At 49.9% G+C, this 27,664-nt stretch overlaps 2 protein-coding genes and 1 non-coding gene across 3 annotated transcripts; 1 reads left to right on the top strand and 2 right to left on the bottom strand.

The window, feature by feature from the left end:
- Positions 1–106: 106 nt before the first annotated feature.
- TRNAR-CCU lies at positions 107–179 on the top strand. Its single transcript has one exon. It is a non-coding gene; the product is annotated as a tRNA-Arg (tRNA).
- A 2,128-nt stretch (positions 180–2,307) lies between these two features.
- On the bottom strand, positions 2,308–4,505 carry MRPL58 (mitochondrial ribosomal protein L58). The gene is made up of 6 exons (XM_033076391.2): positions 4,332–4,505; positions 3,978–4,014; positions 3,803–3,862; positions 3,099–3,181; positions 2,827–2,996; positions 2,308–2,543 (listed from the first exon to the last, which is right to left on the bottom strand). Exons 1-6 carry the CDS (start codon positions 4,494–4,496, stop codon positions 2,459–2,461), a joined length of 600 nt encoding a protein of 199 aa, XP_032932282.1. The 5' UTR covers positions 4,497–4,505; the 3' UTR covers positions 2,308–2,458.
- A 2,848-nt stretch (positions 4,506–7,353) lies between these two features.
- CDR2L (cerebellar degeneration related protein 2 like) lies at positions 7,354–26,528 on the bottom strand. Its single transcript, XM_033076896.2, has 5 exons — positions 26,293–26,528; positions 14,061–14,173; positions 12,552–12,700; positions 11,489–11,653; positions 7,354–10,070 (listed from the first exon to the last, which is right to left on the bottom strand). Exons 1-5 carry the CDS (start codon positions 26,369–26,371, stop codon positions 9,185–9,187), a joined length of 1,392 nt encoding a protein of 463 aa, XP_032932787.1. The 5' UTR covers positions 26,372–26,528; the 3' UTR covers positions 7,354–9,184.
- Between the last annotated feature and the right edge of the window lie 1,136 nt (positions 26,529–27,664).

A 27,664-nucleotide genomic window follows, 5' to 3' on the forward strand; every position in this document is an offset into this window, starting at 1 on the left:
GGTTCCGGAAGGACCGGGCACGATTCCCCGTACCCATCCCCGCGGCCGCGCTGCCGTCTGGCCAGCAGAGAGTTAAGTGACGGCGCCTCAGACACGGCAGTGCGCGGCCCCAGTGGCCTAATGGATAAGGCACTGGCCTCCTAAGCCAGGGATTGTGGGTTCGAGTCCCATCTGGGGTGACTCTTTTCCCTGCGCGGATCCCGAGTGTCCCGCGGCCCGTCCGGGATCGCTGCGCTCCCTTCGCTGCTGCGGGAGCCGAGATTCTCGCCCCCTGCGCAGCCCCGAGCGGCTTCCCCGCTCTCCATCTCGCACCTTCGGGCACGAACCAGACATTTTTCATCGCGTTAAATCGGGTACAACCTCGAAATCTGCTTTTAATCACTGAAATTCCCAGCTCCTGCACGCCTGCTCGTCCAGGGCTTTGCTTGAACCAAAGTTTTACAAATGTGAGCTCCGAGCAGGGGATGGTCCTGGCAGCGGGGTCTGCTGGGGATGGGGAGGCTCAGCTGAGGCTGCTGCTGTCCTGGCCGGTGATGGTGGCGACAGAGCACCTTCAGTGTCACAGAAACACTGGAAGCAGCGACATCTCCTCGTTTGTAAAGGCCAGGGCACAGCAGGGAGCCCCAGACACCTGTACCAGGGAAAAAGGAGATTCACATCCCTGGAAGCGTTCAAAACGTGTGTGGATGTGTGTTATAAGCACATATTATATTACTGGCTTTTTTGCAAATATTAAAATGAATGCTATATGTAGGATGTCAAAAAACTTTGCTGTATGAATAGTTTCTCTTAGTTCTGCTATTAACAAAACTTAGTAGTGTGATAAATATATCTTTTTTACTAAGGCAAGAAAAAAATCTTTTGTTGGTGTAACTAACTCAGAGAATGGTAAAAAAAAGAAAAAAGATAATCAGGAAATTCTTCACATTCTTGGATTATCGGTGACACACCAGAACCACAGGGAAAGAATTTATTGATCTTCCATTATCAGGGACTACATGTTGATTTACAGGTGGGGAGGGATGATTTTGAATAATGCATGAAGATCTATGAATATGCAACATTTTGATGCATTTAAAGAAGTCTTTTCTGAGTTAGTGTGTGCTCTTGGCTAAAGGCTGAGCACCCAGCCGTTTAACCTTTTGCTTTATTCTTTACCTCTTATTGTCTTTTATTAAACCTTTTAAAATTTACCAGGAAAGTGAAGCTCGTTTTTCACAATGGGGCATTTGGGAACGTGGTTTGATGGTGAACATGGCAGTGGGTTGGACTTGATAAATCTTAGAGGTCTTTTCCACCCTCAATCTTTCAGTGATTCCTCTCAAAAGGAAAACTTCAGGTGAGGGAAAATGTGAAATGAGGTGTGTGCTCCTGGTGCTGAGCAGGAGTCAAAGGCAGGGTTTTCTGGGATTTTAGGATGCACTGGAGTGCTCCTGCATCCTCCCAGCAATCCATTTAGGGGAGGATCTGGGCTTTTAACGCTGTTTTTGCAGATGCAAATATTCTGTCAGGGGAGAGAGAGCTCAGAGTTCCCCTTCCAAAGGGCAGGAAGCAGAGCCCTGATACCTCCATGTGCCTCAAATAAACCCCAGAGATGACTTCCCTCTCTTATCTGAGGTTTTCCTAAAACAGGACCACCTCTCTCCACCCAGGTGGGACTCAAACCCACAATCACCCCTGCCAAACATCAAAAAAAGGATAATTTTGCTTTCTTTGAGCCTCCCAATAACCCCACTTGGCAGTGGTGAAACACATCACACCACAGAGCTTCATTGTCCTTAAACAGGGTCCACTGACGAGCTTGGAGGACTCATCCAAAGGATTTTGGTGTCCCAATTCCAAGGCCAGGAGCCTCCTGCACTTACAGGTTGTGTTCTGTCTCCTAGTGCTGAGATTTTGGCCAAATTCCTGATATGGCTTTAGCTTAACCAAATGATGTGCTTTGTTGGGTGAGATAAAAATCAGCAAAAGGAATAAAGCTGAAAAGGAAGGGAATAGAAGGAAAGAAAGAGTGGATACTCTAAGGGATGGACTTGATGAGCCTTGAGGTTTTTTCCAAACTTAATGCTGTAAGATTCTGTTTTCTACTTGGATATGTTGTTGACACTGCTGTTACTCTTCCCTTTCTTTTCCCAAAAATCTACTGTAGCTTTATGTTCAGCAGAAGAGGGTGCTCGGATGGAGCACAGACTGCTTGAAAAACATAAAGAACATTAAAAAAAAAGAGTGGCTGACAAGAATTTTTAGTTCCTCTCAAATGTGAACAAGAAGTATTCTGAAAAATGATTTACAGGCCATCACAGTGTATCATTGGCTATGAAAGAAGATGTTAAATATTTTTATTTACACTTTCAGGCTATTTTTATTCAATACAGCTAATGAGTTTAGCATCATATACAGCTGTCAACACCACTTTTTTAGGAAGATGGAATGCCAAGGGCTTGGATCTCTGCTGTTCTCAGTCGAAATCTGCCTTCCTGCTCTGTTTTATAGCTGAGTGTATTCTTTTCTGTCGTAGCCGTTCACGGTTCATTTTTTCCACCCTAAAACAAAATCAAAAGATCCCTCAGTGTAGAAATAAAACATTTCAATATTCAACTTTTGAGATCTGATGAATCAACAAACATCCTCAGATAGAAAAAAAAAAACCCCAGTCCCTGTTCTGGGGATATTACCCAGCAAAGCAGTTAAAGTCTAATGGATCAGTGACATTCCTTAAAAAAGGAAATCAAAAGGAGTATGAAAAAAATTGTTTAAAAATACTGCAAACTAAACAGTGTAACGTGATAGCCTGAACCCAAATAAAGACCATTTAAATGAAAATACCTCTCTATGAGTTTCTGTGTTGTCTCCTTAGACACCACCTTGGGTTTTTCGGTTGCCTCCGTGACCATGGTCCGGATTTTTTCCAGGCAAATCGCCAGATTCCTCATCTGGTATCGACTCTCCTCCGAGGTCACAATCAGCTCACCAGCCCGGTTTATCTTATTCTTGTGCTGAAGGGATGGGAAAACGTGATGTCACCACTGAAACCTCGTTGGAACTGTCATGTTCTGACAGAGACATTGAAACCATGGTTGGAAGGGGAGGGCTGGTACCATCAGAGCCATGTTCTGTCTCACAGCTTCGGGAATCCAGTCGGCTGATGCCAGGTGGAACCGAACCTCTGCCTTGGAATTCACTGGGAGGAAAAACAGGGGCTTTGTTCCCATGTCACAGCCTGCCTTCCTCAGATTTATGAGATAATTCAGCCTGATCTCTGCTGGCTTTCAACATGGGATGATTCAATGGATTTCCTGAAAGGTCACAATTCTTTTCCCACTGTATTTTGACACACCACTCTACAAGACAAACTTGTACCTGTCGTGGTATTTGCCTTTCTAGACACTACAGAATTTATTGCCAGCCACTGCCTACCTCATTTTTAATGGCAGAACAGGCAGTATTTTATTTGAATTAAGCTAAGAATTTATTGCAGTGTGAACTTTCAGAATCCAGTTGGTTCTGTTATATTTGATCTATGGATAGAGGTGATGGTCTTTGTGGCAGCTGTAACAGCAATGATCCCTGTAAGTCTGTAAATCCCAAAGTTTGAGGCTTTGTTCCTAGAAGCATCAAAAGTGTTACCACTGGTCTCCAGCACTATGAAGACCCAGAAGCTGTGTTAAAATGCAGGGAAATGAAAAATAAGCATCCAGCAGCATGAAGACGCTGTTTAACTTCAAGTTCTCAATATTTTGCCACGTGGTACAGAAAAACAACCGAAAATTGTGTTTTTTCCAAGGGAGAAGCTGTTCCTCACCTTTATTAACGTTCTGCCCGCCGGGGCCGCTGCTCCGGCTGTAGGACACGGTCAGGCGAGCTGCAAGAGAGGGGCAGGGGCTGAGCCGGGACGGAGCCGAGCTCGGAGCACGGACTCGGTGCCCGGGGGCGCTGCCCGGCTCCCGGCACGGGAGTGCTTGGCGGGGGTGGCTCACCCATGGGGATGTCGAGGACGGGCGGCTGCAGCTCCTCCTGGAAGACACATCGGGGGCGGTGTCGGGGGGTCTGGGACTGTCCCGGGGGGATCCCGGGGGTCCCGCCCGACCCGGGGACACGGGCCCGGACCGGGCCCGCCCACCCGCGCAAACCACGCCTACACACACAGACCACGCCCCTTTAGCTCAGCCACGCCCCCGCACCAATGATCCCGCCCACCCAATTGGCACCGCCCCTTAATGTGGCCCTGCCCACCAGTAAAACCCCATAGCTTAAACCCCGCCTATCCGCTGTCAATCAATCAATAAGTCCCGCCCAGACGCCGTCTTTCTCTTTCCCCCTGCCCCTCTGACCGTGGTGCGGCTGGCGGTTCCGTCCTGCCGCGGAGGGTACAGCTTGTCCAGGCTGTGGGAGCTCCGGTATTCGGTGCCGGCGGCGGCCCGCTGCGAGAACCGGGCGCACAGAAGCGCCAGCCCCGGGCGCGGCCGGCACAGGCCCAGCAGCGTGTGCGCCGCCATGTTGGCCCCGTCGGTGCGCCCCCGCCAGGCGTCCCCGCGGAAACGGCGGCGGCGCGCTGCGTTCCGGGGCGGGACGGAGCGGAGGGAGTAAGGGGGCGATTTTGAGGAACAAGAAAGCGATGGGGGATCTTCTGGGGCTGTGGAGATGGGTTTTGAATGTGTCATGTCCGTGTGGGGATTTGTGGGGCGGGGAGGTCACTATGGGATGTGAGGGCACACGGGGGGATGAGGGAGCTCAGGGCTGTGCGCCCCGACCTGCGTGCTGACCGCTACTGGAAATGAAAATGCACCCAGCTTTTTTAGTGTATCGTGTCGTTTTTGCACCTGGAGAGCTTCAATGTTCACATTTTTAGCTTCTCAGGAGTGATGAAGGGTTACATACAAACACACGCTATATATACACAATTATTTATTTGAATGTAGATATAGCAGCGGTGGATGTGGGATGCAGGGGAGGGCGGCAGTCGTGGAAATCCTTCAGCTTTTACTCCTGTTGGAGCTGTCAGGCTGGCTTGACAAGAAGGATGTGCGTTCCAGAGGGGCAGGGATTGCTATTCCTGGCAGCAGGAAAATGCACAGGCAGGGATGGGCTGTCATTTGCTCTGGTGTTTTGACAGGAGCTGACAAGCTCTTATTTCAAACTGTGGATGAAGCCAGAATGGGTGTTGAGAAGCCGATACAGACTGTGTGACTGATCTGAGCTGAGTCCCACCCAGATAATCCATTTAAAGTCAGGGAAGTCAGTCCTTGGGAGGAAGCAAGTCCTGAACATGGATGGTTCTCTGCCCTGGCTGCAGCTGAGCAGCTCAGGGCCACAGAAGGATCATCACTTTGGTTTAATCGAACTTCTGAGTCCTGTAGGTCTGCTCCACTGCCCTTGTCCAAACCCAGTGAAAACAAAATGCTTTAAGGAAAAAACCCAGAGCTGTCAGAGGCAAGCCATGCCATCTGGTGACCTTAATTTCTAACAGGGAACAGGTAAATATTTGTGATTTGTAGCCAGAGGGATGGGAAAAATACTCAAGGCAGGATGACTCATTTACCAGCTGTTGCCAAACGTGTCTGGTGGTTATTGTGCAGGAGCACCCTCCAAGGACAGTGCCACAGAGGGGCTGGGAAAGGAGCTGGAAGGTCACACAGGTGAAGCCAGACCATTCTAAAAGGACATTTGTCTGGTTTTGCTTCATTCCCATGTGGTGTTGGTCCACAGAGCCTTGGTAAAAAGCTGAGTGATCTCTGCTTGGATGGCTGGAAACTGCTCTCCCTGTCAGGCAGGGCTTGGGATGGAAAGGTCTGACTCTGGTGTGAGCCAAGAGAGCCAAACTTTTGGCATTCCAGCTTGTCACTGGTCCTGGCTGAGGAAGCTACCTGAGCCCCTTGGTGGTCAGTGGTGAGCAAATGCTGTCAAGAGCCATCCCAGAAACCTGAGGGAAAGGCTGAGGAATCCAAGGATCTGGTCACTCCTTGTGTGAGTGAGAGTACAAGCTGTTAATATTGGATCAAGGTCCCTTGGGGAAAAGCCCTTTGAGAGGCGTTCCAGAAGGTTTCAGTTACTGTAAGAGGGAAGATGCTGAATCCTTCCTGTGGGAGCTTGAGCTCTGTAAATCCCTTGGATTTGTGCTTCAAGTGGCCCCTCCCTGTTTACAACAACAGGTGCCCTTCTGAAGGGTTATTCCAGATGGTGCTGCAGTGAGAAGCCAGACCAGATCTGATGGAACTGCACGTGTCTAAATGCCAGCTTTCAGATTCAGCATGAAACCAGATAGTTGACAAGCTGTGCCCTTACTGATGTTAATGCTGTCAGCTGAATAGGGTCACTGATTTTACCAAATTCTGAAATTAAGAATTATTTCCTGTGACTTTTCCTCATCCATTTTAATTGCATGCAGCAATTTTCCTTTCTGTCATAAACCATGGGGGTGTGCTGTTAAGTAGCTGCTGCTCTCTGTTACACCAGTTTCTCTGGTAGAGTGGCTCAGCACTCTCTTGTTCCCTCTCAGTGGAATTGTATAGCTTTCCTTGGTGCTGCAAAAGCAATTGGAAAAGTTTAGATCAAAGGCAGCACAAAAGGCTAGAAGATGCTTATTTTCTCCTCCTCTGATCACTGAAAGCCTCACTTAAGGCAGGAATCAAGTGACTCTGACTCACACAATCAGGACATGTATATATGGCCACTAATATTTTTGGATGCAGAAGAAAATTGCTCTCAGCACTTTGCTGAACATGCCACTGATACACGGCAGCTGTGCCTTTGTCAAGCCAAGTACTAATATCATGTTACTTACATCAGTCATTTTTGGATTTGTGGTTGGCAAAAAAGGCCAAAAGAAAAATAGGATTTGAGTTGGGAGCTTAGAAATTGTGTGGTTTTACAGAGACTTGTGAGCTGACAAAAGAGGGGTTTTATTGCGTGGCAGTGTTGGCAGTCCAAGTGCACAAAAATGTGTGTTATATAAATAATGCAGCAGAATAGTTCAGCATATTCTCTTTCCTTTCTGCAAGGGTGCCTGAAGCATTTTCTCGACCCACATTGTACATGAAAATCAAAGAATTAACTCTTGTGCTGTTCTTAAAAGGAAAAAGAACTGTAAGAGCTGTGAGAAAATTGGTGTTTCTTTGTATTTGAGAGGAGAATAGAGCACTTAAAAAGATATTGAATGTGTTGTGCATTTAACTGTGATGCTGATCCACATGGGATTGTTTAAAACAGAAAGTGAGGGTGATTCCCTTCCCACACCTTTGCAGCATCACAGCTGACTGCAGGGCAAACACTGCCTGGCTTAAACCAACACTGCTACAAGTGCCAAGTCAACGGGTGGTGAATGCTCCCAGGAAATCAACAACGCTTCTCTTGCTGTTGTTGTTCATTTTTATTTATTTTATTTTATTAGACAACTGCTTTCCATTATAAATAAATAAGGCATGAAGGTTCTCCATACTGTTACAGAGCAGGTAGCCATAGTCGTGCATGTGGCTCCTGATGTGTCTGGGGCCGTGGGGCACCTGGAGATGCAGAGTGGGGAAGAGCAGAGCCATTGGTGGTTTTGAGGAGACCTCTGGAGCAGGGGTGGTTTGTGCATCACACTCCTGCCAGCTTACCTCTGTGATACTCAGCTTAACAAAACAGGGCATTTTGGGGGGGGAGTTTTCTGCATTAATTCCACAGGGAGTGAAAGAAAGGCTGTTCCTTGTAGCATCAAAGCCTTGGATGTGGGGGATAATTCCATTTGAACAGTCTTCCCCTTCCAAAGCCACGTTCGCATTTTTTTATTTCAATGTTGCAAAGGTTCCAGCTGTTGACCCAAGATTTTGGGATGTAAGCTGGTGAAAAGAAAATCCAGATGTAGCTGATGGTTGCTCCAGGTGAGTAGAGAGCAGGTTGCTTACACTGAACTGCTGGGTTTTGTGGCTCGATGCTCAGGGTGTTGCCTAAGCTGTAATGAGCTGCTGCTTCTCTGCCTGAAACGTGTCTGACTGTACAAGGTCATCATCTAGTTCATGGAAGCTGGAAACTGGTGATTCCTGAGACTGCAGTAGCCTTTTGGCTGCATGTTTGCATGTCTGTGGAAGCCAAAGTGAGGAGATTTCAGTGCTGGAAAGGGAGCTGGAAAATGAGAGGCGACAGTGTCTCAGCCAAGAAAGATTATTTTCAGCAGGAAGCTGAAATCTGTTCTTGTGGCTGGGGAGATGTTTGGAGCAGGAGTGAGGGGTGATGTGTGATCCATGCTACTGCCAGGGCCAGGCTCCTGACCTGGGAGATGCTGCATCCCCTGGCTTGTGTGCCTGGCAGTCAGTTTTGTGAGCCCATGCAAGCTGTAAGGAATTTGCTACGATGGGACAATCGTAGAAGAGCACAGCACAGAGAGCTGGTACCCAGACCATGAGATGAAAGTGTGTCTCTGATATTGTAATAGCACTTCTTGTCTCGCTGTGGGAAAGCCCTGGGCACTGAGCTCCTGGTGCTTCACCTGGGCTGAAATACCAGGGCAGACTTAAAGCGAGTAAATCCCATGTGCCTGCAAGGTCTGGAGAGTGTGGACTGAAACACTGAGCGACGCTGATGGAGATGGAACAATCAGTTTTATGTTTCTCTTCAAGTTTTTCCAGTTGCAACGAGCTTGCATTGTAAAGAGCTGAAAAACCTGACTGATTAGAGAATGGCTTCAGTAGCAAGACCCTCTGGGGAAGGCAGAGATAGAAGTCTCTTGGGTTCAAGTGTACGTTCTCAGCCATAAAATTTAACTGGAGGATTGGGCTGCTGTGCTGGGGCAGCTCCTAAAGTTCTAATGGCTTTTTGTTTTACTTTGAGATGCTGTACTCCAGCTGTAGCAGGATGCTGGAGGACATCCAGGCTTTTGCTTGCAGGGCTGTAGGACAAGCTGAAAAAGGGTGAAGGGGAGACTGGTTTCTTTTCTTTCATGGTGGAGTTTACATTGCTGTTGTGATGTCTGGCAGTGGCAGTAACTCATGCAGAGATCTGTCGTGTGGTTTCTGAAATCCTCTAACTACAATGTACAATTGTCCCAACGGGTTGTCCAGAGCTTAAAAAAGTGAGTTGGGTCCCTGTAACATTCTCTTGCTCGCAGACCTCTCGAACCTTCAAAGCAGAGGGGCCAGTGGCGTTTCCTGGGGCTCAAGAGAAGATGTGGCCGTTGCAATTGCACGTGGGAGCTGCGGAGAGCCAGGACTCATTTGCTGCTCTTGTTTTTCACCTTTGTGGCGTTGATGTCCGCTTTTGTTTTCTGGATGCGGGAGAAGATCTCCTTAAAAAGAGCTTTGTACTCGGGCTGGCTCTGCTCCAGCCGCTTGTCCACAGCCTCCACATGTTTGCTGATGGTCTTTTCCATGGTTTTCCGCTCTTCCAGCTCGTGCCCCTCTCCTCGGAAGTCCCTGAAGGAGCTGTCGCGGGAGATGGGCCGGGAGGTCTGGACGCCCGTGTGGCGCACGCTGTCCTTGTGCTGCCGGCACTTGCTGAGGAGCTCCTCGTACTTCTCGAGCAGGGCGTGGTACTGCTCGTCCACCTCGCGCAGGATGGACATGCCCCTCTTGCGCACGTTGTTGGCGTGCAGGGTGTAATTGCCCTCGTGCCGGCTGACGGCGTCCTTGGTGACGATGGCGTTCAGCGCCGTGTCGCTGCAGCTTTTCCGCACGGGGTGGTTGGGGGAAGGGGTCATGGATGTCCCGTGGCTTTTCCCTCCCTCCTCCTCGGACAGGTCGATGTAATCTGCTTCTGGGGCGTTGTTCAGCGGCTCGAGGAGGGCTTCGGACAGGTTGTCCTCTCTGCTGAGCAGGTACTTCTTGACTTGTTTCATCTGCTGCAGCTCCAGGAGCTCTGCCTCCAGCTCCTTGATGCGCAGTTTGCAGTTCTCCATCTCGCACACCCGCTGCTCCAGGTCAGAGTACTCCTGGATAACCGAGGTGTACTCGCGCTCCACCCTCTCCTTCCGCTGCTTCTCCTGGTTCACCTGGGACCTCAGTGAGTTCACCATGGCTTGGAGACGCTCGTTCTCCCTCTCCAGTGGCTTCTGGTTGAATTCTGTGGAAGAGCTGTGGACCTGGAATGCGTCCTCATACCTGAAAGAGGAGAAAGATGCGTGAGGGAGTCTGACCAAGCAGTACTCCCATGAGGATTTGTGTTTTATTGCTATGTAAGTAGTTCCACTGATGTCCAAAAAGGACTTGAGCTCATGGAATGAGATGTGCCTTCTCCATGTGCCAGGAGACCACAGGGTGTGGCTCTTCTGGACACAGAGACAAATCTCTATCCCACAGAACTTGCAGTTTTATTGGACAGCAGTAATAAAAGACAGGAGGGAAATGAGATCCTAGAAGGTAAAGGACACATCTGGTTAACAGATAAGCCACCAGCATTGCACTGAAGCAAGAATGAGTGTTCAAGTGCTACCAGTCTGAGCTGAAAGTAGGTGGCTTTGGGTTTTTCCTGCTAAAGTTCATCAGCTGCTCTCTGCACCATGGGTATGGCAACAGCCCCAGACCCACCCAGCCAAAACCCTGAAGCACATGTTCTGCTGCCTTTGCCCTGTGACTGGGAGGGGCTCTGGAGGGAGTGAGGGAAGATTTACATGGCAAGGCAGACAGATTTTTGATAGAGGTGCCCCTTTTTCACTGCCTGGGAAGTGGTAACAAGCACTTCCCACTTCCCTTTGGGAATTTGGGTTTTCCTCCCCAGTGAAGCACCCATCGTGTTTGTTTAGAACAGATTGGAAAAGTGCAAGCTCCATGGCTTTCCCTGGGAGGCATGGCTGTGGTGGGGGATGTTGAACAAATTTCAAGGCACTGAAGGGCAGCCTGACCTTCAGAGCCAACTGTGGGGCTGCAAGGTCCTGTGGTAGGGGGAGAGAGTGGGATTGGGGGACTGAGGGGAAAAGAACCACAGAGACATTAAGTGGATTTTGCTGGGGGTCAGATTATGGCCTGATTAACTTCCCCACTGCTGCTGCAGTGAAAATGTCTTTGGTTCGTATCCTCTGGCAGAGGATGCTTTCAGCAGCAAAGTTTATTGATTGCTTATCTATTTAAAGAACCCTCTTTTGTGGACAAAGCTGAGCAAGAAATGCCCTCATGAGGTCAGTGAATTAACACAGAACCAGGTTTTGGGGGAGGATTAAGGCTGCAGTAGTGCTGAAGGTGTTTGTACAGCACTTGGCAGCACATGATGTATCCAGGTGTGTGACTGGTGATCCTGGGGAGTGCTGGAATCACACAGCACAAAATGCACCATCTCAACTGGTTTTGGTGAGCTGGAGGTGCTGGTGCTGTGCTGGAAGGCAGCTGGAAAGGGAGAATGGGTTGTGCTGGTTTGGGAGGTATCACTGAGCTGGGATCACGAAGGCTCTGCTTTGCCAACACCTGGAAGAACATCCCCCCTTCAGCTCCAGCTGTGGTTTCGGGTTCTGATGCCCAGCCTCTGTGTCTGAGGGGTTTCTGTACACCCCCAGAGGGGCTCACCCACCAAAGCCAAGGCTCTGTACCTGGGGCTGGAGCACAGCTCCTTAAGGCAGGGGAAGGTGTGGATGGTTCGGCGCCGCTCCCTCTTCTCCCTCCGGATGCGGAGCTGCTCCAAGCTCCTCATCTCCTCCACCTGCTTCTGCAGCTCCTCCACCTGGTTCTGCAGCCCCTCGATTGTTTCTGTCAAGCTGCAGAGAGAGGAGGGAGCACAGGTGAGGAGTTAGGCGCTACAGGTTCCTAAAAAGTGTTTTTTTCCCATAGAGAAATCCAGTCTAGGGAAGGTGCTTCCAGTTTCTAGTGTGTGCCCTGGGATCATGACAGCGCTTGTTTTTTGTTGGTCTTTCTCTGTGTGGTCATTTTTGAATGGGGTTGGTTATAAAAAAGGGACAGGGGATTGATTTGTGTCTTTCTGTCCTCAAATCAGTTGGCTGAAAGAGTCACCTCTGGGACATAAACACTATCCTGGAACATCTCTGCACTTGAAACATCTATTCCTTTTTTTTTTTTATCTTGTAGAGAAACAGAGACTGGGCAGAAATTTTGTTTAGTTCTGTCTGTAGATAGTTTGTAAAACACTCTGCTCAGAAATTCTTTCTCCACACAGTTGTTTGCAAATGATGCTGCATTACAAGGACATGGCTTAGGCTGTTGTTTCTAGGGATGACCTTGATCATGGGCTTGTTTTAGGAAAGAAATATTATGGATAAACTGGTGTTTCAGCATGGACTAGCCAGGGTTTAATGAGTTGCTGGATCTGTGCCTGGTGTTTCTTCAGGGCTGTGTACTGGGGATCTCCCTGATAGGATTATGTGCCTCTTCTCAAAGGAAACACATCTGAGGAGAGGCTGCTGAGCCTCTCTCCAGGAAGCTTCAGACACTCCTTTATCCAGCCCTCATCCCAGGGATGTCTGTGCTGTGGCTGACCCCTGCTAACCACCATTACTGCACACACTTTTATTCTAAACAGCTGCAAAAGTGGCTTGATACAAAAGAGAATGGCTCAAATAGCAAGGACAGGCTGCACTTTGGGGCAGGGAAAGGTGAGCTGAAGGCTCTTGGATCTTGAAGATCCAGGGGAGGCTGTACCACTGGATCTTCTGTTGGGAAGTTTTGCTTTCCAGCACGAGCTTCTGGTTAGCCAGCTCCAGGTCCCGTGCTGTCAGGTCCAGCTGCTCGTAGACTTTTGCGTGCTGTTCGTTCATCTGCCGCAGCATCTCCAGTTGCTTGGTCAGGTACTGCAAGGATAAGGGAAGTATGAGCACTCCACACCCAAAAACCAGGTTTTTTCACAAGCAGAAATTCCTACAGCCTTTTCTTCCTCTGACAATGTGTTTGTGGCTCTGCCTGAAGTCTCTTCCACAGATGAAATATTCATCCCTCCCACCACTGTAAATATTTTTGTGTCTAAAATACGATTGAACTTCCCCTGCCCTCTGTGAAGGGCACTAACCTCTCTCTCTCTATTCAGCTGCTTTATTATTCGCAGTACTGAAGAAAGTTGATATCCCTGGGACTGAAAGTTGACTGAAATTGGCCAGTTGGTTCTGGATCCTCTGACAGATCGATTGCAGAAGCTCTGTTTCATTGGGAGTTCAGGCTGAAACTCTGAGTCTGTGAAATACGAGGAGACCTGTGGTTTCTGTGGATTTGCACACCCTTTACTGTACGTCTGCAATTGCAAAACCTTATCCTCAGAAGATTAGGAGGGGGCATCTACTCAGGTGCTCACTCTCAGCTGGGGTGAGGCTCCAGATCCTATGGTGGATGTGCTTCTGACAGGCTGCTGGAAGGGGATGGCTAAATCCATCCACTAGTTCCCTCAAACATCAGCTGTCCGATCCCTGCAGCATCATGTGCTGCTCTTGTGAACTGGCAGCCCTCCTCTGCCCTGTGTTCTTTTAAATCAGGGGGTGTCCAATCTTTTTAAACTCACAGATCCCTAGAAGGTTTCCTGTGGATGAAAACCCTCGCAGGCACAGCAGGTTTAAGCCTCTAAGATCAGTTCTGTGAGCTCTTAGAAATGCTGCCCTGACCCCACAGGAAGCTTGAAATGGGGGTTTAGATTGGAGCTCTTGGAGAAAGAGCTATTTTATGCCTCTAACAAAGGGGGCTGTGTTATGGGGGTGCCGAGGGCCCAGCTGGGAACAAATGTGATGCTGAATCTCTGGGATCAAGGGAAAGCTGCAGCAGAGCAGAGAGAAATGAGTGTGAAGGCTGATGGATGTGCAGGGGAAGGCCAAACGTGACCCAGATTTAGCCTGGTGCCAAAATCTGGTGGCAAAATCTGGTGTGCACATCTGGGCAGGGAGTGAGGATGTGAGAATAGGGAAAATGCCAGTTAATGGGGGAACGAGACCCTCCCCAAGGCTGGCATGAGCTTTAATCCATCAACAGACTTTGAAACAGACTTTAAAACTCAGACTTTAATCCATCCTGCTTCAGGCATTTACAGAAGATACTTCAACTTCCATGCCCCAGAGCACATCCCTGCCTTTCTGCTGGCACTGGTGGAAGTGCCCCTTTCCCACCTTGCCCTTAGGTGACAGTGGTGGCCAAGCAGCCCCTGTCCCCACCATGTCCCCAGTGTGTCCCTACCTCAATCTCCTGCACTTGCTCCTCGTTGGTGGCATACATCTGCTGCAGGGAGTCCTCCAGCTCTTTGTTTCGCTCCAGCAGTGTCTTCCCCAGCTCTGCAGCCAACTGCAAGTCTGAAAAGCAGAGGGACAAAGCTGCTGCACTTCCCACAGCTCCATGGCTGGGTGTGGTGGGATCTCCCTCTGCCCCAAAAAATGACGCCACACCAAGCACAGCCGCACATTTTTCATGGCACTGGTTTTACTGGCACGTTTTGACCTGGGTGCATATTCACAGAAGTACAGGATCTTGTCTTGCTGGGCTGCAGGAACAAGGGGAGGCCGAGCTCAGGACTCTGCAGCTCCTCCATGCAATGATGATTTGGTGCTTTGCTGGCTGCAAAACCCTCCTGCACTCCCCTGCACACTGTAAAGGACCAGTCCAGGATCTGGTGTGTGGCAGGTGCTCAGCACCTCCATCCCCTATCGCTGAGAAGGGCTCAGCACCCATCAGAATGGAGCAAAAGGTTGGTAAAGCCCTGCAGGGCCTTGGGAATGCTCTCTAAATTACATTATTATCTCTAACGAAGGGAGTGCCTTGCCTTCCCTGTCAGCCTCCATCCATCACTCCCTAATAGACTGACAGGAGTAATAAAACCCTGCCTGGCCCGAGGGGGCTGGAGGCACCTTCCAGATGTGCTGCCCTGGCAGTGCTGCAGCGGCTGAATCCAAGGCTCTTTCCTTGGGGCAGCTCCAGTAAAGGACAAACCACTTTGTGGTCACTCTCAGCCACTTCTAAGCACTCTTAGGAAGCTGCTGAAATAGTTGGACTTCAGGAGAAATGCAAAAAGTAGATGTTGACAGCGTGGTCAGTTTAAAATGCTGTTTTTGGTGCTGGGAAAACAAAAAGGCTCCAGGCCCTGTGAATCCTGTGTGGGCCAAAGTTTGAGCACACAGGTGATGCTGTTTGTGAGGCTGGGACAGCACAGTTGTCTCTGAGAACAGCCCTTTGCTGTCACACAGGAATTGGTTGTCTTCTTAAAACCTGTGAACAGGTGGGCTTCAGTACTCCTGGGGCTTCTGGAGGTAACGGCTCTTAGGATGGTGCAGTGGAAATCTGACCTTAATCCTTCCAAAAGGTAAGGACATGGCTCCTGGTATGTGTTACTGCTATTTCTTTCCCTGGTGTGGTTATCATTCAGCTGTAGGTAATTGAGGAGTGACAATTCTGCCTTGGCACTTTCTTAGCCTGTTGTAATGCTCCCCTCCAGTCTGCATCTCATGATGTGTTTTGTAAAGACTTTGCCAGGGCTGAGAGTAGCTACAGTTTTTCCAGTGGTTCATTTGGCCATGCAGTTGATTGGGAAAGAGGGATACTTGGTCACTAGGACAACAAGAAGGGAAACCAGGACTCCTGGGATATATTCTGAGCCTGGGAAACCCCTGACCTCTCACACATCACAAAATGAGGCTCACACTGACTTTGGACACAAGTGCTTGCCAGGGGTGAGCTGCAGTGCTGTCAGTGCCTGGGCTGGGGCTTTCCTGATGGATAATGCTGTGCTGTGGGATGTGCTGATATGTTACTAGTTTGTGTGTTGCCCATGTTTCTTTTTGCTGGCTTCCAAGATGTGGTGCTGCCAACAGCTGCTCAATGTGTCCTCGGATCTCCCCTTTCCATGGGAATGTGCTCTCCAGCTGTGCCCTGCATTGCAGGGTGTTGTTATTAAAAGGGCTAGGACCTTTCAAATTATAATCCTCTTCATTGCACAGTGACCCAGCCCGAGAGCTGAAGTTGCAGCTCTCCCTGCAATCAAGTTATTCACACATTTCCCCATGGACAGACCTCCTCCACCTCTTTGGTTTCTTCCAAGCACCAAATTTCCCTCGTTTATAAAGTGCCCTTGGGAGACCCGAGTGTTTGCTGCACCAGCTGGGGCTGGGGGAGCAGCCAGATGCCAGCAGTGATGAAGGATAATTTGTGCTTTAAGCTGCTTGGGGCTGTGTTTAATGTCAGCACCACCTTGGCAGAGCCAGTGCTGTTGCTGGAGAGTGGCACCTTGGAAATCACATCCCTGGCAGCAAGCAGGGCCCCGATGTGGAGGTGTGGAGTGAGAGGGCTCCGTGCTGTGCTCCAGGTAATGAGTCAAGTGTGTCCCCATCCCTGTGGATTACACTAGTGCTCTCCCACCATATGGCATCCAATTTAATCAGCTGGGGTTGAGTTAAGTGGATTAGGCAGTGCAAGATCCTGCATTGTAATTTAAAGGGCTCTGTCAGCAATAATTTAATGGGGGAAATGGGCAGTGTTTGGGGATGAGTGGGAAAGAGGAAAGAATGGGGCTGGGCTCTGAGGAGGAAATTGAGTCTTTGTTTCCATTTTGAGCATAAGGGCCTGAGAGACTCCAGGCTTGAAGGACATGGGGGAATTGGTTTATTCAGCGTCTTTTAACTGCCTCAGCCATTGTCACACACACTCCCTCACTCTGCCCGCCAGCCAAAGCATCCTTGGTAATCCTGTCTCATCCACCCCCTTGTGCCTGAGTCCTCTTCCCCACCTGTCCCTCCCTCCAGCTTGTGGGGCTTGGGGGAGGGAGGGGACGCTGTGGAAGTGCTTTAATGTCACCTTTAGACCAGATCTCCCTTGATCTTTGTACTAATTGTGGCTCTGCACGGGCTGAGGGAACATGCAGCTCCTCTCCACAGAGACCTTGGAAACCTGAGGCTGAATGTGAAATTTCACCAAGTTATTTGGGGGAGAAAAAGAACTGTTTTAGAATTCAGGAATCCTTTCTACACAGTACTATGGTTTAGTCCACAGGTTTTTGCATTCCTCTTTGCTTCTCCACTGTCAGATCCGCCAGTGCTGAAGGACTTGCCCTAATTTAGCAGATATGCTGATGCCTCCCTTCCCCCTCCCCTCTGGATGCAGGAGGAGAAATGAAGTGCTGTGTGTCCGCTGGATGTGCCCCATCCCTCCACATCCTGCCCGTGCTGAATGCACCACTGTGAAATGGCCAATGTTCAACTTCAGAAATGGGGTCTTGATGCTGCCAAATCCTATCAGGAGAGAACTGTGGATGGAAACTGTCCCGGGCAGCACCAGCCTGGTGCCCTCTGGCTCCCTGCACTGCAGGCACTGATGTGACCCTTCTAATTAACAGCAGCCAAGGAGACATGTGTGTCCCCAAACAAAGGGCTGTGCCTCTGGGGTAGGGGAGGGAGGGATGGAGGCTGCATTTCTCTGAAAGCTTCCATGGGAAAACCTCTGAGCAAGGAGGGTGGGCATGAGAAGAGATATGGTGTGTTGGGAAGGGAGAGAGAGCTGGATCCAAGCAGTGCTTGGTACAGGGGAGCAGGGCTGGGCAGAACATCAAGAAGGCACTGTCCTGGAGCTGCACAGATCAGCAGCAGCCCAGCAATAATTCTGCTACCTCTGTGCCACTGAAGAAATCTGAAAAAACCCGATTCTGGTCCAAAAGCTGTAGTAGGTTGCCTTTGATGGAGAGGCTGAGGGACAAACTGCAGGGTGTTCCCTCATGGCACATCCTGTGGCTGTGTTACAGGCAGATGTTACCTGCCTGGGGCTGCAGCAGAGCTGGGTGCTTCCCCAGCCTTGCAACGAGGCTCAAAGAGGACTTGGAGCTCTTTCTGCCTTCCCAGTGCTGGCCTGCATCTGTTTGAGCAGAGCATTTTGCCACAGCCCTCTGGAGGGGTTTCTTCCCTCCAGCATCTCTTGGCTGTGACTTTGGGAGAGCATGAGCCTGGTGCCAGGGAGGTTTTGGCTGCTCTTGGCACGATGATGATCTGGTAGCTGTTCAGATGCTCCTCAGTAAATGCAGCTTTCTGAGGAAGCCATCTGGTGCAGCTGCTTTGGACTTCCCCCTGTCATCTCTCTTGCAGCGAGGGATTCTCATGTGTAGGCTGTGAGAGAACACACTGGGGATGCTGCACTTGGCTCCTCACCTTTAATGAACCAGCCCTGTCCCTGTCCTGCAAAGCCAGCAGCTTGCAGGGGGCACAGAAGTCCTTTGCTGTGTGGCACAGATGAGCAATGTTTATGGTTTTGCAGGTCCTGTTCAGCTGAGCATGTATAAAGGAATTACTTGTGGCCCCTCCCTAAATGTGGGGCTGTGGGAAGGGCTGCTCCTGTCCTGTGCTGCCCAGGGTGAATGCATCTGCTGAAGAGCAGGCAGAAGTGTGGGAAGGTCTCTGGAGGAAGCTCAGGGTGCTTGTGAGCTGATGGATGGGGTACATTGAGAGTTAAGAACTGATGTTTAATGCTGTTGACGTTTAATTTAATGGCATTTGCTGTCTGCTCCATTACACATGGGTACTTAAAGTCAAGGGTGGGTGCAATTATTCCTTTCAAAGTCTAAATGAATGATGTTATGCTGGTTTACCCCGGGGTAGGGTATACTTGCTACTCATTTATTTTCATAGTTGCAAGGGATTGTGCTGTCTGGGTATATTACAAAGAAGATCAGCTTCTGTATATCACTTACTGCTGCTCCATGGCAGGTGATGGAGGCAATCTCTGTGCTTGGCCTGTATCAGGCATTGCAATAGAACTTGCTAGGGTGCAAATGCCATTTGGCAGCATCTCAAAAACAACCTGAAAAAGCCTTTCCAACATGCCCATTGCACAGAAGATAATGTTTCCTAAGGCCAGCCAGAGCTTCCAGAGTCTGAGTTACTGCTGAGTACCAGTTCTCAGTTACTGCTGAGATGTGGATTCCCCATTGCTTTTACACTGGCATAACTTGGACATTGCTGCTCAGTTGAGTTTGCACTTGGTGTTCTGTGTGTTTTTTGGGAGGATCTGCTATTTTGGTGTGGTGGGGTGTTCCGCAAAGGCAGGGCTTGCTTTGTGAAACAGCCCCAATGAAGCAGAAGGGGAAAAGCCTCTGTGAGGGCTGGGTGAGAGCAAACAGGGTGCCCAAGTCCCTTGCAGCACAGCTGCCTCCTCCTCTTGCTTCTCCTCCTTGCAAACTGTGGCTCTTGCTGGGCTGAGCTGATGTTGGTCACACTGGCATTTTTGTTACCCTAATGAGATTTTCTGGATTTCCTGCTTGTTTTTTTTCCTTCCTTTTCTTTCTCTTGTGTAATCTGTTACGTGCTCCTGTGCTGCCTTTTGCTGTGCAAGCGTCCCTGGAGGGAGGGGCTCAGGTGGTGGCAGAGGGGTGTTTGGCAGGGGGTAAAGGCAAGCCCAGTGCTCTGAGAACAGCTCCTTCCATGCTTTCTTGAGCCCTCTGGGCAAAAGAAGTGGAAATCCTGACAAGGGGCTCGGGGACACGCTGTGCTGTGCTGCAGCAAAGCCCTCCAGCTCTCTCAGCCCCTGCTGCTCCCTTCCTTGCTATCCATATTTTTCAGTTTTATTCGATATTTCCTCTATCAGCTCTCCTTTATTCTTCTCAGATGCTCACCAGACTTTTAAAATTTAATTTATACCTTTTCTTTCTTCCCTCTTATTATCCTGCACCCCGAATTCTCCCCAGTATATTAATGCTTCAGACCCAGGATGGTCACTTCTGCTTATGAGCTGTGTCTCTACAAACACAGAGAGCAGTTCCATCCCTGTGCCCACAGCAATTGCTGTGCCTTTTACCAAGTTGTTAGAGCATGAGAACATAGAGGATGTTATTAGACCATGGCTGATGCCCCATCTGCATCTTTTCCTGCTGTTCTCTTATCTAAACAGCCTCAGTGCCTGTGTTTGCCTTATAGGCTAAAATGCTTTGAGAGAGCTTGGTGGCTCCAAGGCTCTGATAGTGCACCTGGATCAGAATGTCCTAAATAAATATATACAAGTGGGGCTATTGAAGAGAAGGAGTGAAGAAAGAGGAGGGAGAAAGGCAGCCAGAGCTTTCCTGTGTGTGCTCCTCCCCCGGGCAGCAAATCTCCTACTAATTAATTATGTTGGGCTGCAGAAAACCGTGAATAAAGGCTTCTACTCTTTTAAAGCTAAAGACACAGGCATGTGGATGGCTGCCATGTGGCAGAGCTCTCCCCTGTGTGTTTTGGGGGCAGGAGGTTGTAAGTGACCCAGGATGGACAAGGAGGGAGAGCACCAGGGTGCTCAGCACAGTGCTGTGCACGTGCAGAGCCCCAAGCAAAGAGCCCTGTGAAGGACAGGTCACTGCTCACGTGGCAGGGGATGGTGCCCACAGCACTGGGCTGCCACAACCGTGTCAGTTCTCCTGCCCTGTTCCTGCTCACACAACGTATTCTCCTGCTCTGAGCCATTCCCAGCCACCTCAGATGCCCTTGCTCCTCTCTTGCTGGGGGGAGGCAGGTGGGACCACTGACACTGAGTGATTTGGACACTGGGGGAGAAACCATTCCAGCACAACTGTCACTGTGCAGCTGTGGCAGCCCCCGAGACCCCTGCCAGCCCTGCCACTGCTGGTTACTTCTGTCTGCTACCTCTTATGTCCAGAGGCATACAGGTACAGAGACCTTTCTTCCCTGTGTTACAGCCAAATGCAGAAACAGCCTGAGCCTCTGCAGCAATGCCAAAAACCTGCCCATCTCTTCTCCAGCAACCCTTTTTGTTGACTTTGAAGAAAAGTGTATCATCTTGCAGGGTGCTGCCCCACTCCTGCTCCCTTCCCATCTGCTGCTGGGGAGTTTAGGAAGCCCTGTTCCTCCAGGTGCTCATCTCACAGTCCAGCTGCCTTGTGCCTGGCTGTTGGCACAGGCTGGAGATGCTGCCCATGTGGGAAGAGATCCTGACCTCAGACAAGTGATCAGTTTGTGCAGCTGCACAGGAAGAGCACAGGGCTGTAACCTTCCAGTCTGGGTTTGCAGGGAAAGGGAGTGATGAAATACTTGATGTACTCTAAAAATGATGTTATGTCCACCACTAGTCTTGTGCAGGATGCAGAGCAATACTTCTTTTGGGGCCCAGCACCAAAACCAGTGTCCCTGACACAGTTCTGCTGCAAAGACTAATGCTCATGGGGTGTGCTGTGCTGCTCCTTGCTCTGCCTCCTCCTGCACACACCAGTGCTTGGCCACCACCCCTCAGTTCAGGTGCCTTCCCAGGACTCAACACTTCTTTGTGCACCAAGAAAACTTGGAAGAGGGCATGATCGTGTCCCTGCTCCTGCATATTTGGAACAGGCCAGCATGGACCTGGATATTACACACTAGAAGGTCTGAATTCTTTAGGGAAAATGTAAATTAACTGAGCAGGGCCAGGACAGCTGCATAACACATGGGATAGACAACAGCAACTTCCCAGAAAGCTGCAGAGGAGCAGTTGCTTTTTGGAGAGATGTTTGTTAACTGTTTGTTAAATACACATGGAAAAAAACAAAAAATACCTCCATCTGTAACATAAAATCCCTTTGAAATTCCCAGCTGTGCAAAAAGCAGCAGTTGTGTAACATCTGGTCTCCTCCCTTTGGGGTGTTTCATATTGGAGATATTTTCCTAAATTCTTGGCCCACATACCTGGTTTTGGGCAGATTAAGTAGAAGCTTTGGAAACCCTGAATGTGTGTTTGGTGTGAGCACACAGATCTGGAGTGAGATGAGGTGAGAATTTAGCACTGTGCTGCTCTGGGAAAGCCTTTTGGGAGAGGAGAGGGTGTGTGTGGATGTGGGAGTGAGCGAGTAGTGCATTATCCTGAGTGCTGGCACTGCTGTCAGCAGGAGCAGGATGGGACCCTGGTGCTGTCACTGCTCTAAGTGGTTCCTCCCTGTCACACTGAGTCAGTGCATGCACCCTGTCACCAGCCAGCACTGGCTAGCACAGGAGCAAAAAAAGAGGATTGGAAAATGCTGGGGGGGTGGGGACAGGCTCCATGTGCAGGGTGTTAGTGACCAGTCCCTCAGAGCTGCAGGGGAAAACGTCCTTCAGGATTCAGACCATAAATCCTTTGTGCATGCCCTTGCCAAGGAGAATTGCCACTGATAACTGATTGTTTCAGGATGGGAGATATGAAAAATGCTGATTTGTTTGTTTATTTTTGTTTTTTTCAGGTTTTTTTTTGCTTCTTTTTTCCCTTTCCTGCAGTTCCCCTATTTCTGCTCCCTCCCACAGCTGGAACGATGTGCCTGAGGTCAGCAGGTGTGGAGAGGAGCTTCTGCTCTCTCACTGAAAGTTGCTGTGTGGGGCTTTCTTGTGCCCCTTTTTCTTGCTGCCTCATGTAACAGGGGAATTTTCACTCTAGGAAAATACATCTATATATATTCTTCCCCTCCCCATATTTGGAGCCTCTCATCATTTTCTTAGACTAACCTGTCATCTTATTTCCTTGTCTCCTGTGACTTTTCTAGTCCCTCTTGTCATTCCTAAGCAGCTCAGCAATTAGTCACTGAAAACTTTCCACTTCCATAAGCTACCTGCTGTACTGTACTGCTAAATAAATAAGTGGCTCAGCCACTGCAGGCAAAGCTCTGTCCTTCTGGCTTGCCTCTGGGGAGGGAGGGCGGGAAGATAACTGCTGTGCTCCTGGAGGACAGGCAAGGTGTGTGCCCTGTCCCTGCTCTGCTGGGATAACCCCCTCATGAGGGGTAGAATATGGAGTTTGAGTAGCTCCCCTGTGCAGTGAATGCTTTGGGATCCAATGCCAGGATCTGGTCACTGGAGCAGTGGTGACCCTGTGTCTTTGCACGGATGAGTTGGCAGTGGTGCAAGCTCAGCACCTTGTGTCATTTTCCTTCTTAGTACTCAAGCAGTCAGATGCTTGGCAAGAGGAGGAGGAATTAAAAGAGATCCTTAAATCTGGAGACCTTTAGAGGTTACAGCTGTAATGTCCTAAGCCTGCATTGCAGATGGTTTGGCCCAAACGTTTCCATGGCTGCCCAGGAGGACAAATGGTCTCACAGTGGCAATGAGGTGATGTGCTGGTTCTTGCACTCCCTCTGGTCCTGCTGCCTATCTCAGAGCAGCAAGAGGCTGTTTATTGACAGGGGAGGAATCATCCCACACTTATAGAATCCTAGAATATGCTGAGTTGGAAGGGACCCATCAGGATCATCAGGTCCAACTCCTGGCCCTATGCAGGACACACAAGAATTGCCCCACGTGCCTTAGGCTATGGTTTGGACCAGGGATCAGAAGGGTTTGAGGGGCCTCCTCCAGGCTTGCACTCTGCTCTGAGACCTGAATGCTGGCAGGGGGATAGGGAGGCTGGGAAGATCAGGGAATGCAGTGGGATGACTGCAAGGAGGATTTATCTTGTGAGATTGCTGCGGGGGAGTTGAAGGCTGGAAGTGGCTGGCAGAGCTGCTGGGTCTATTAGATCCAGATGCAATTGAGTTGGCACACCAAACACAAACAGCCCTCCCAAACACAAATGCTCCTGATGAACAGGAAAGGTGCCCCCACTTATCTGCAGCCCAGGCTCTCTAATTTTAGCTCGTTCATTCTCTTGGGGTCTGGCTGCACGTAGGCTCTATGCGCAGGGTGTGATGCAATTGTAGCCACATCATCAGTTCTCAACAGCTGGAAAAAGGTTCACCAGAATTTTGTCCTGGTTTTAACACTTAGAAGCACAGATTCCCTGGCCCACAGAAGGTGGCTGGACCAAAGCAGCATTGATACCTCTTTGTGCTTACAAAGCAATAAGCTAAATCATGGTATGAGGGAATTGCAGCTCCATTTTAACCACTTTCCTCAAATCAGGAAAGCCTTCCCAGAAGCAAGATCATTGCAAAGGAAACCTCACAGGACACCACTGCTGTTACCATGTCATTGCTGAGGGTCCTGGCTGGGATTTGAGTCTCTGCTTCATGTGCTAAGGCATCTTGGTACAATGCCTTGAGCCACAGAGTGTTACAGTGTACAGGAAACAGGTAAGAGCATCTGAAAGGCACTGGCTTAATTTGTACAAGGCTGGAAGGGCCTCGAGGCTGGGGAACAGATCTTGCTGCTTCCAAAGCATGTGGTGGATGCACCCAGTTGTTGTGGACAATTCAGGGGAAAGAAATAGTCATTGGGATTTATTATTTTGAAAAAAATTGTTACTTTGGCAAGGTGAAGCTCATGGAGGATGATGAAGAAAGTAACAGGTGCTGGGTGTGGAGCTGGAGGCATGATTTCCACTCTGGTGCTAAAATGGTTAATTAACATAATTATCACAGAGCTCCCAGTTAAGCCATCTGTTGCTTAGCAAACAGTTTTGGATGTAAATGTAATAAATATTTGATGATGCTGTGAAATGACGATAAAGGCCCAGCAACCAACTGGTTTACAGAAGAACCTTCTCTGCTTTCCTAGCTTGGATTGTTCCTTGTTTCTCCCACCCCTTGCTCCTAAGGAATGGTCTTTAAGCCTCTGCTTTTGTCCTCTGCCCTCCCGGTGCTGCTGCCAGGCGTGGGTTTCTGTTCGACCCTGGGCTCTTGGCATGCCAATCCTCTTAGTAACGCCTCTAATCATGCCATGCTGCATGTATTGTGCTGTGCTTCCACCCCCTTTCCCAAATCAGCAGCTCCATGGCTGTGCCGCCACCAAAGACCTCTGGGTGTCATGCAAAGGCACAGTGTATGTGGACAAAGTCTAGCACTGTCCTCTGTGATGCTTTGTGCATCACGCAAATTAATTACGCTTGTAATTACCCCGTAGGACCTTTCCATTTGGCTGATTCCAGTTAAAGCCTTCCCACATCTCTCCTTGGGTTTGTGCAAGCCTGTGCAGCCCCTATTCATACACAGGAGGCTGCAAACCCACAGCTGGGCTTTGTTTTGGGTTTGTGTTTTCCTCCAGTTCTGTATGTGCTCAAAAGTGGAGCCCATAGCCAGCATCAATCCATCACTGGGAGACAGTCATTCTGTTTCCAGGCTGCTGGGACAGAGCTGGCAACCTGGCCTGCAGTGGGAAGGTGCTTTTATTGTTGTGAGCCAGTGCAGTGCCAGTGCTGACTCATGAACCTGACACCAGGGACAGCATTAGGCTGAAAATCAATTGGTCCCACGTTGTTCAACACTTCCTATATTCATCCCTAGTGCTGCTGTTCCTCAGCCTGCGTCCCTCCCCTGGACCAGTGCCCAGGCCCCTTGTGAGCCATGGGAAGACGTCACCCAGAAATGTGAATTTCTGAGCATTCAAAGGCTGCACTGTTTATCCAGCTGATGGTTTCATCTCCGTGCTCTTGGCTTTGTTTGAGCGTTGTGTTTCAAAGAACAGGGCCCAGTATCCCACTACTTCCTGTCAACTGAGAAATTGGGGTTAAAGCCCAGCTGCGACAACCCTTGGGGAACTGGTTATCATTCCTTGCTGGGCCCCTGTCCTGCAGCTGAAGTTGTATAAACTTCCAATCATGACATAATGTACTGGAGCGATGGTGGGCTGAGGCACTGCAGCTGGACTGCACATCCCTGCTGACAGCCAGCTGGGAAAAGAAAATATAAAACTGTACCTAAAGCACAGCATGCTGGAGAGGAACTGTGTTTAGGTAGGAATGATTTTTTGCTATGCATTGGCAAATCTGTTCCGTTCATTCCTGGGCACTGGCCTGAAATGGGACTTCTTCTAGTTATTTGCTTACTGCGTGTTGACTCAAAATATTAAGATAAGAAAAATAAGATTTAAAAAAGCCCCAAATACAGGCAGCAACTGTCCAGCCTTAGGGTAAACATTCAATTGAACTAGGTACAGCTACTTCAAAGCAAACTAAGAAGTGAACATTTATCTTCTAACAAGGCTTCTTTTGCTGTTTGAAACTTGGCCTTGATTTTTTTTCTTCTCCTCCCATATTTCTCCTGGTTTTATGGCTGATTGGAAAAATCTCCAGAAGTAATTAGGTGACTAAGAAGCTGAAGATCCCTTTAGATTTGGGTTTGGATAGCAAAAGCTTTTGAGAGAGACTTTCAGCATCCTTAGCAATACGTTATTTCCCATGTGTTAATTTCTAACTAATATGCCTGGTAACTCTACCTTGGACTACTCTGAAATAAAAGCAGTGTCATAACTACCCCTGTTTGATTCTCCCTGCAGCAAGTTTTTTTGGGAGCCAGCTTCCTTAGAGATTTAACACAACAAATTATTTACTGCCCCGGTGCTTAGGACAGCTCTGGGCTCCCCGCCTCTATCCAGCGGCTTTAAACTTTCCTCGGCCAGGACAGCGGTTTGGAGCAGCGGACCCGAGATTTGCCGCTGCAGGATGAGGCAGTGGCTTTGCCAGCCAGACAGCAGTCCAGAGAGAAGGCATCCCAGCCTCCTGTCCCCGGGCTCTGCCCGTTTTCTTGCCCACGCATCCCCTGGCCCACCATCCCTGGCAGCTTGCGGCGTGCGCCCATCCTTACCCTGCTCCAGGTCCTGCTGGTCGTACCAGGGCTCCTCTTCCTCGCTCTGAAACTCATCCATCCTGTCGGCGCTCAGCATTTAGCACCAGCGGCCCGGGGAGACGCGCAGCATCCGCCGAAGGGGGGCCCGGAGCCTCCCAAGCGCGGAGCGGGATGGATGCGGGGATACGGGCAGGGATGCGGGCGGGGATGCGGCCTCGGTGCCCCGGCCGTGCCGGCAAGGAGGAGCTGGCACGACGTGGCAGCCGGTGCCTGGCCGCTGCCCCGGCTCTGCGTGCCCGGGGGGGCGGTTTCCTCCTGCCTCCAGGGCCGGGGGGGGCTCCGGAGGGGGGGATGCAGCGGGGACGTGGCGGCCGGGGCGGGGGGGCACGGCTTGCACGGGGCTGGGGGATGCACAAAGGAAGGAAGAGGGCCCGGCGCAGCCAGGCAGATCCTCGCTCCGCAGCTCGGTGGGGACCTCTAGCATGGAAATGCTGCAAAGAAAACCGGCGAGAGGGAAGGGGGAGGCGAGGCGAGACCGGCCTCCTTTGCCTCCTTCTTCTCCGCCTCCTTCTCTCCGCCCAGCGCTGCCGCGGACAGCGGGGCGGGCGCGGGGTGCGGGCAGCGCAGCGCCCGGGGCCGGGCGGGGCTCGGCCGGGCTGCACGAACGGGGTCGGGGGAGCTGTCCCGCTGTCCCCCTGCTCTGTCCCTCCCGGCTGGGAGCTCTGCCAGTAGCAGGCTTGCGGCTGGAATGCTGTGTCCTGGCCTTGCCGTGGGCTTCGCGGTGACTTGGGGCATTTGTCGGGATTTCTCAGTGGTTTCAGCGCCTTCTCTGCCTTGCTGGATTTGTGTGGGTTGTTCTTCGAGAAGATAATCCATCCCTACTTAGCTGGGGCTGCAGAAGGGGACACCCCATACAAACAGCCCCACAGTATTTCCTCAGTGTGGTGTCTTCCTCTGACCCTATCTTATTTTGCACTCTGATGGGAAATCAGTGACTCTGATGCAGGTTCCTCTCTCGTTTTTCTTATCTTTGTGAAGGATGGAATGAGCCTAAAATTCAGGGACATCAGGATTTATGGGGTTCTGAGGAGGAAATGTGTCTGTTACATATAAGTAAATTCAGAAAAAATCTTGGGATTTTGGTGCTTTCCACCCTAATGGAATAAGGGTTAGAGATGGTGATCCTTCTCCTAGATGGAGTTTGGGAATTTATTTGTGCTTGTCAGCCCTGGAATCTATCAGAGATTCTAAGATCCAAATCAACTTCTGTGACAGTAACAGTGGGTTTAGATAATGGTGGTTTTTGTTGGTGGTAGTGCAGGGGATTTTATTTCATTTTTTGTTTATTTTTTTTTTTTCCCTTCTTTGTGGTGGAACTCCACGGATTTAT

Source organism: Catharus ustulatus, chromosome 20, assembly GCF_009819885.2.
Source record: "Catharus ustulatus isolate bCatUst1 chromosome 20, bCatUst1.pri.v2, whole genome shotgun sequence".
NCBI classification, from domain to species: domain Eukaryota; kingdom Metazoa; phylum Chordata; class Aves; order Passeriformes; family Turdidae; genus Catharus; species Catharus ustulatus.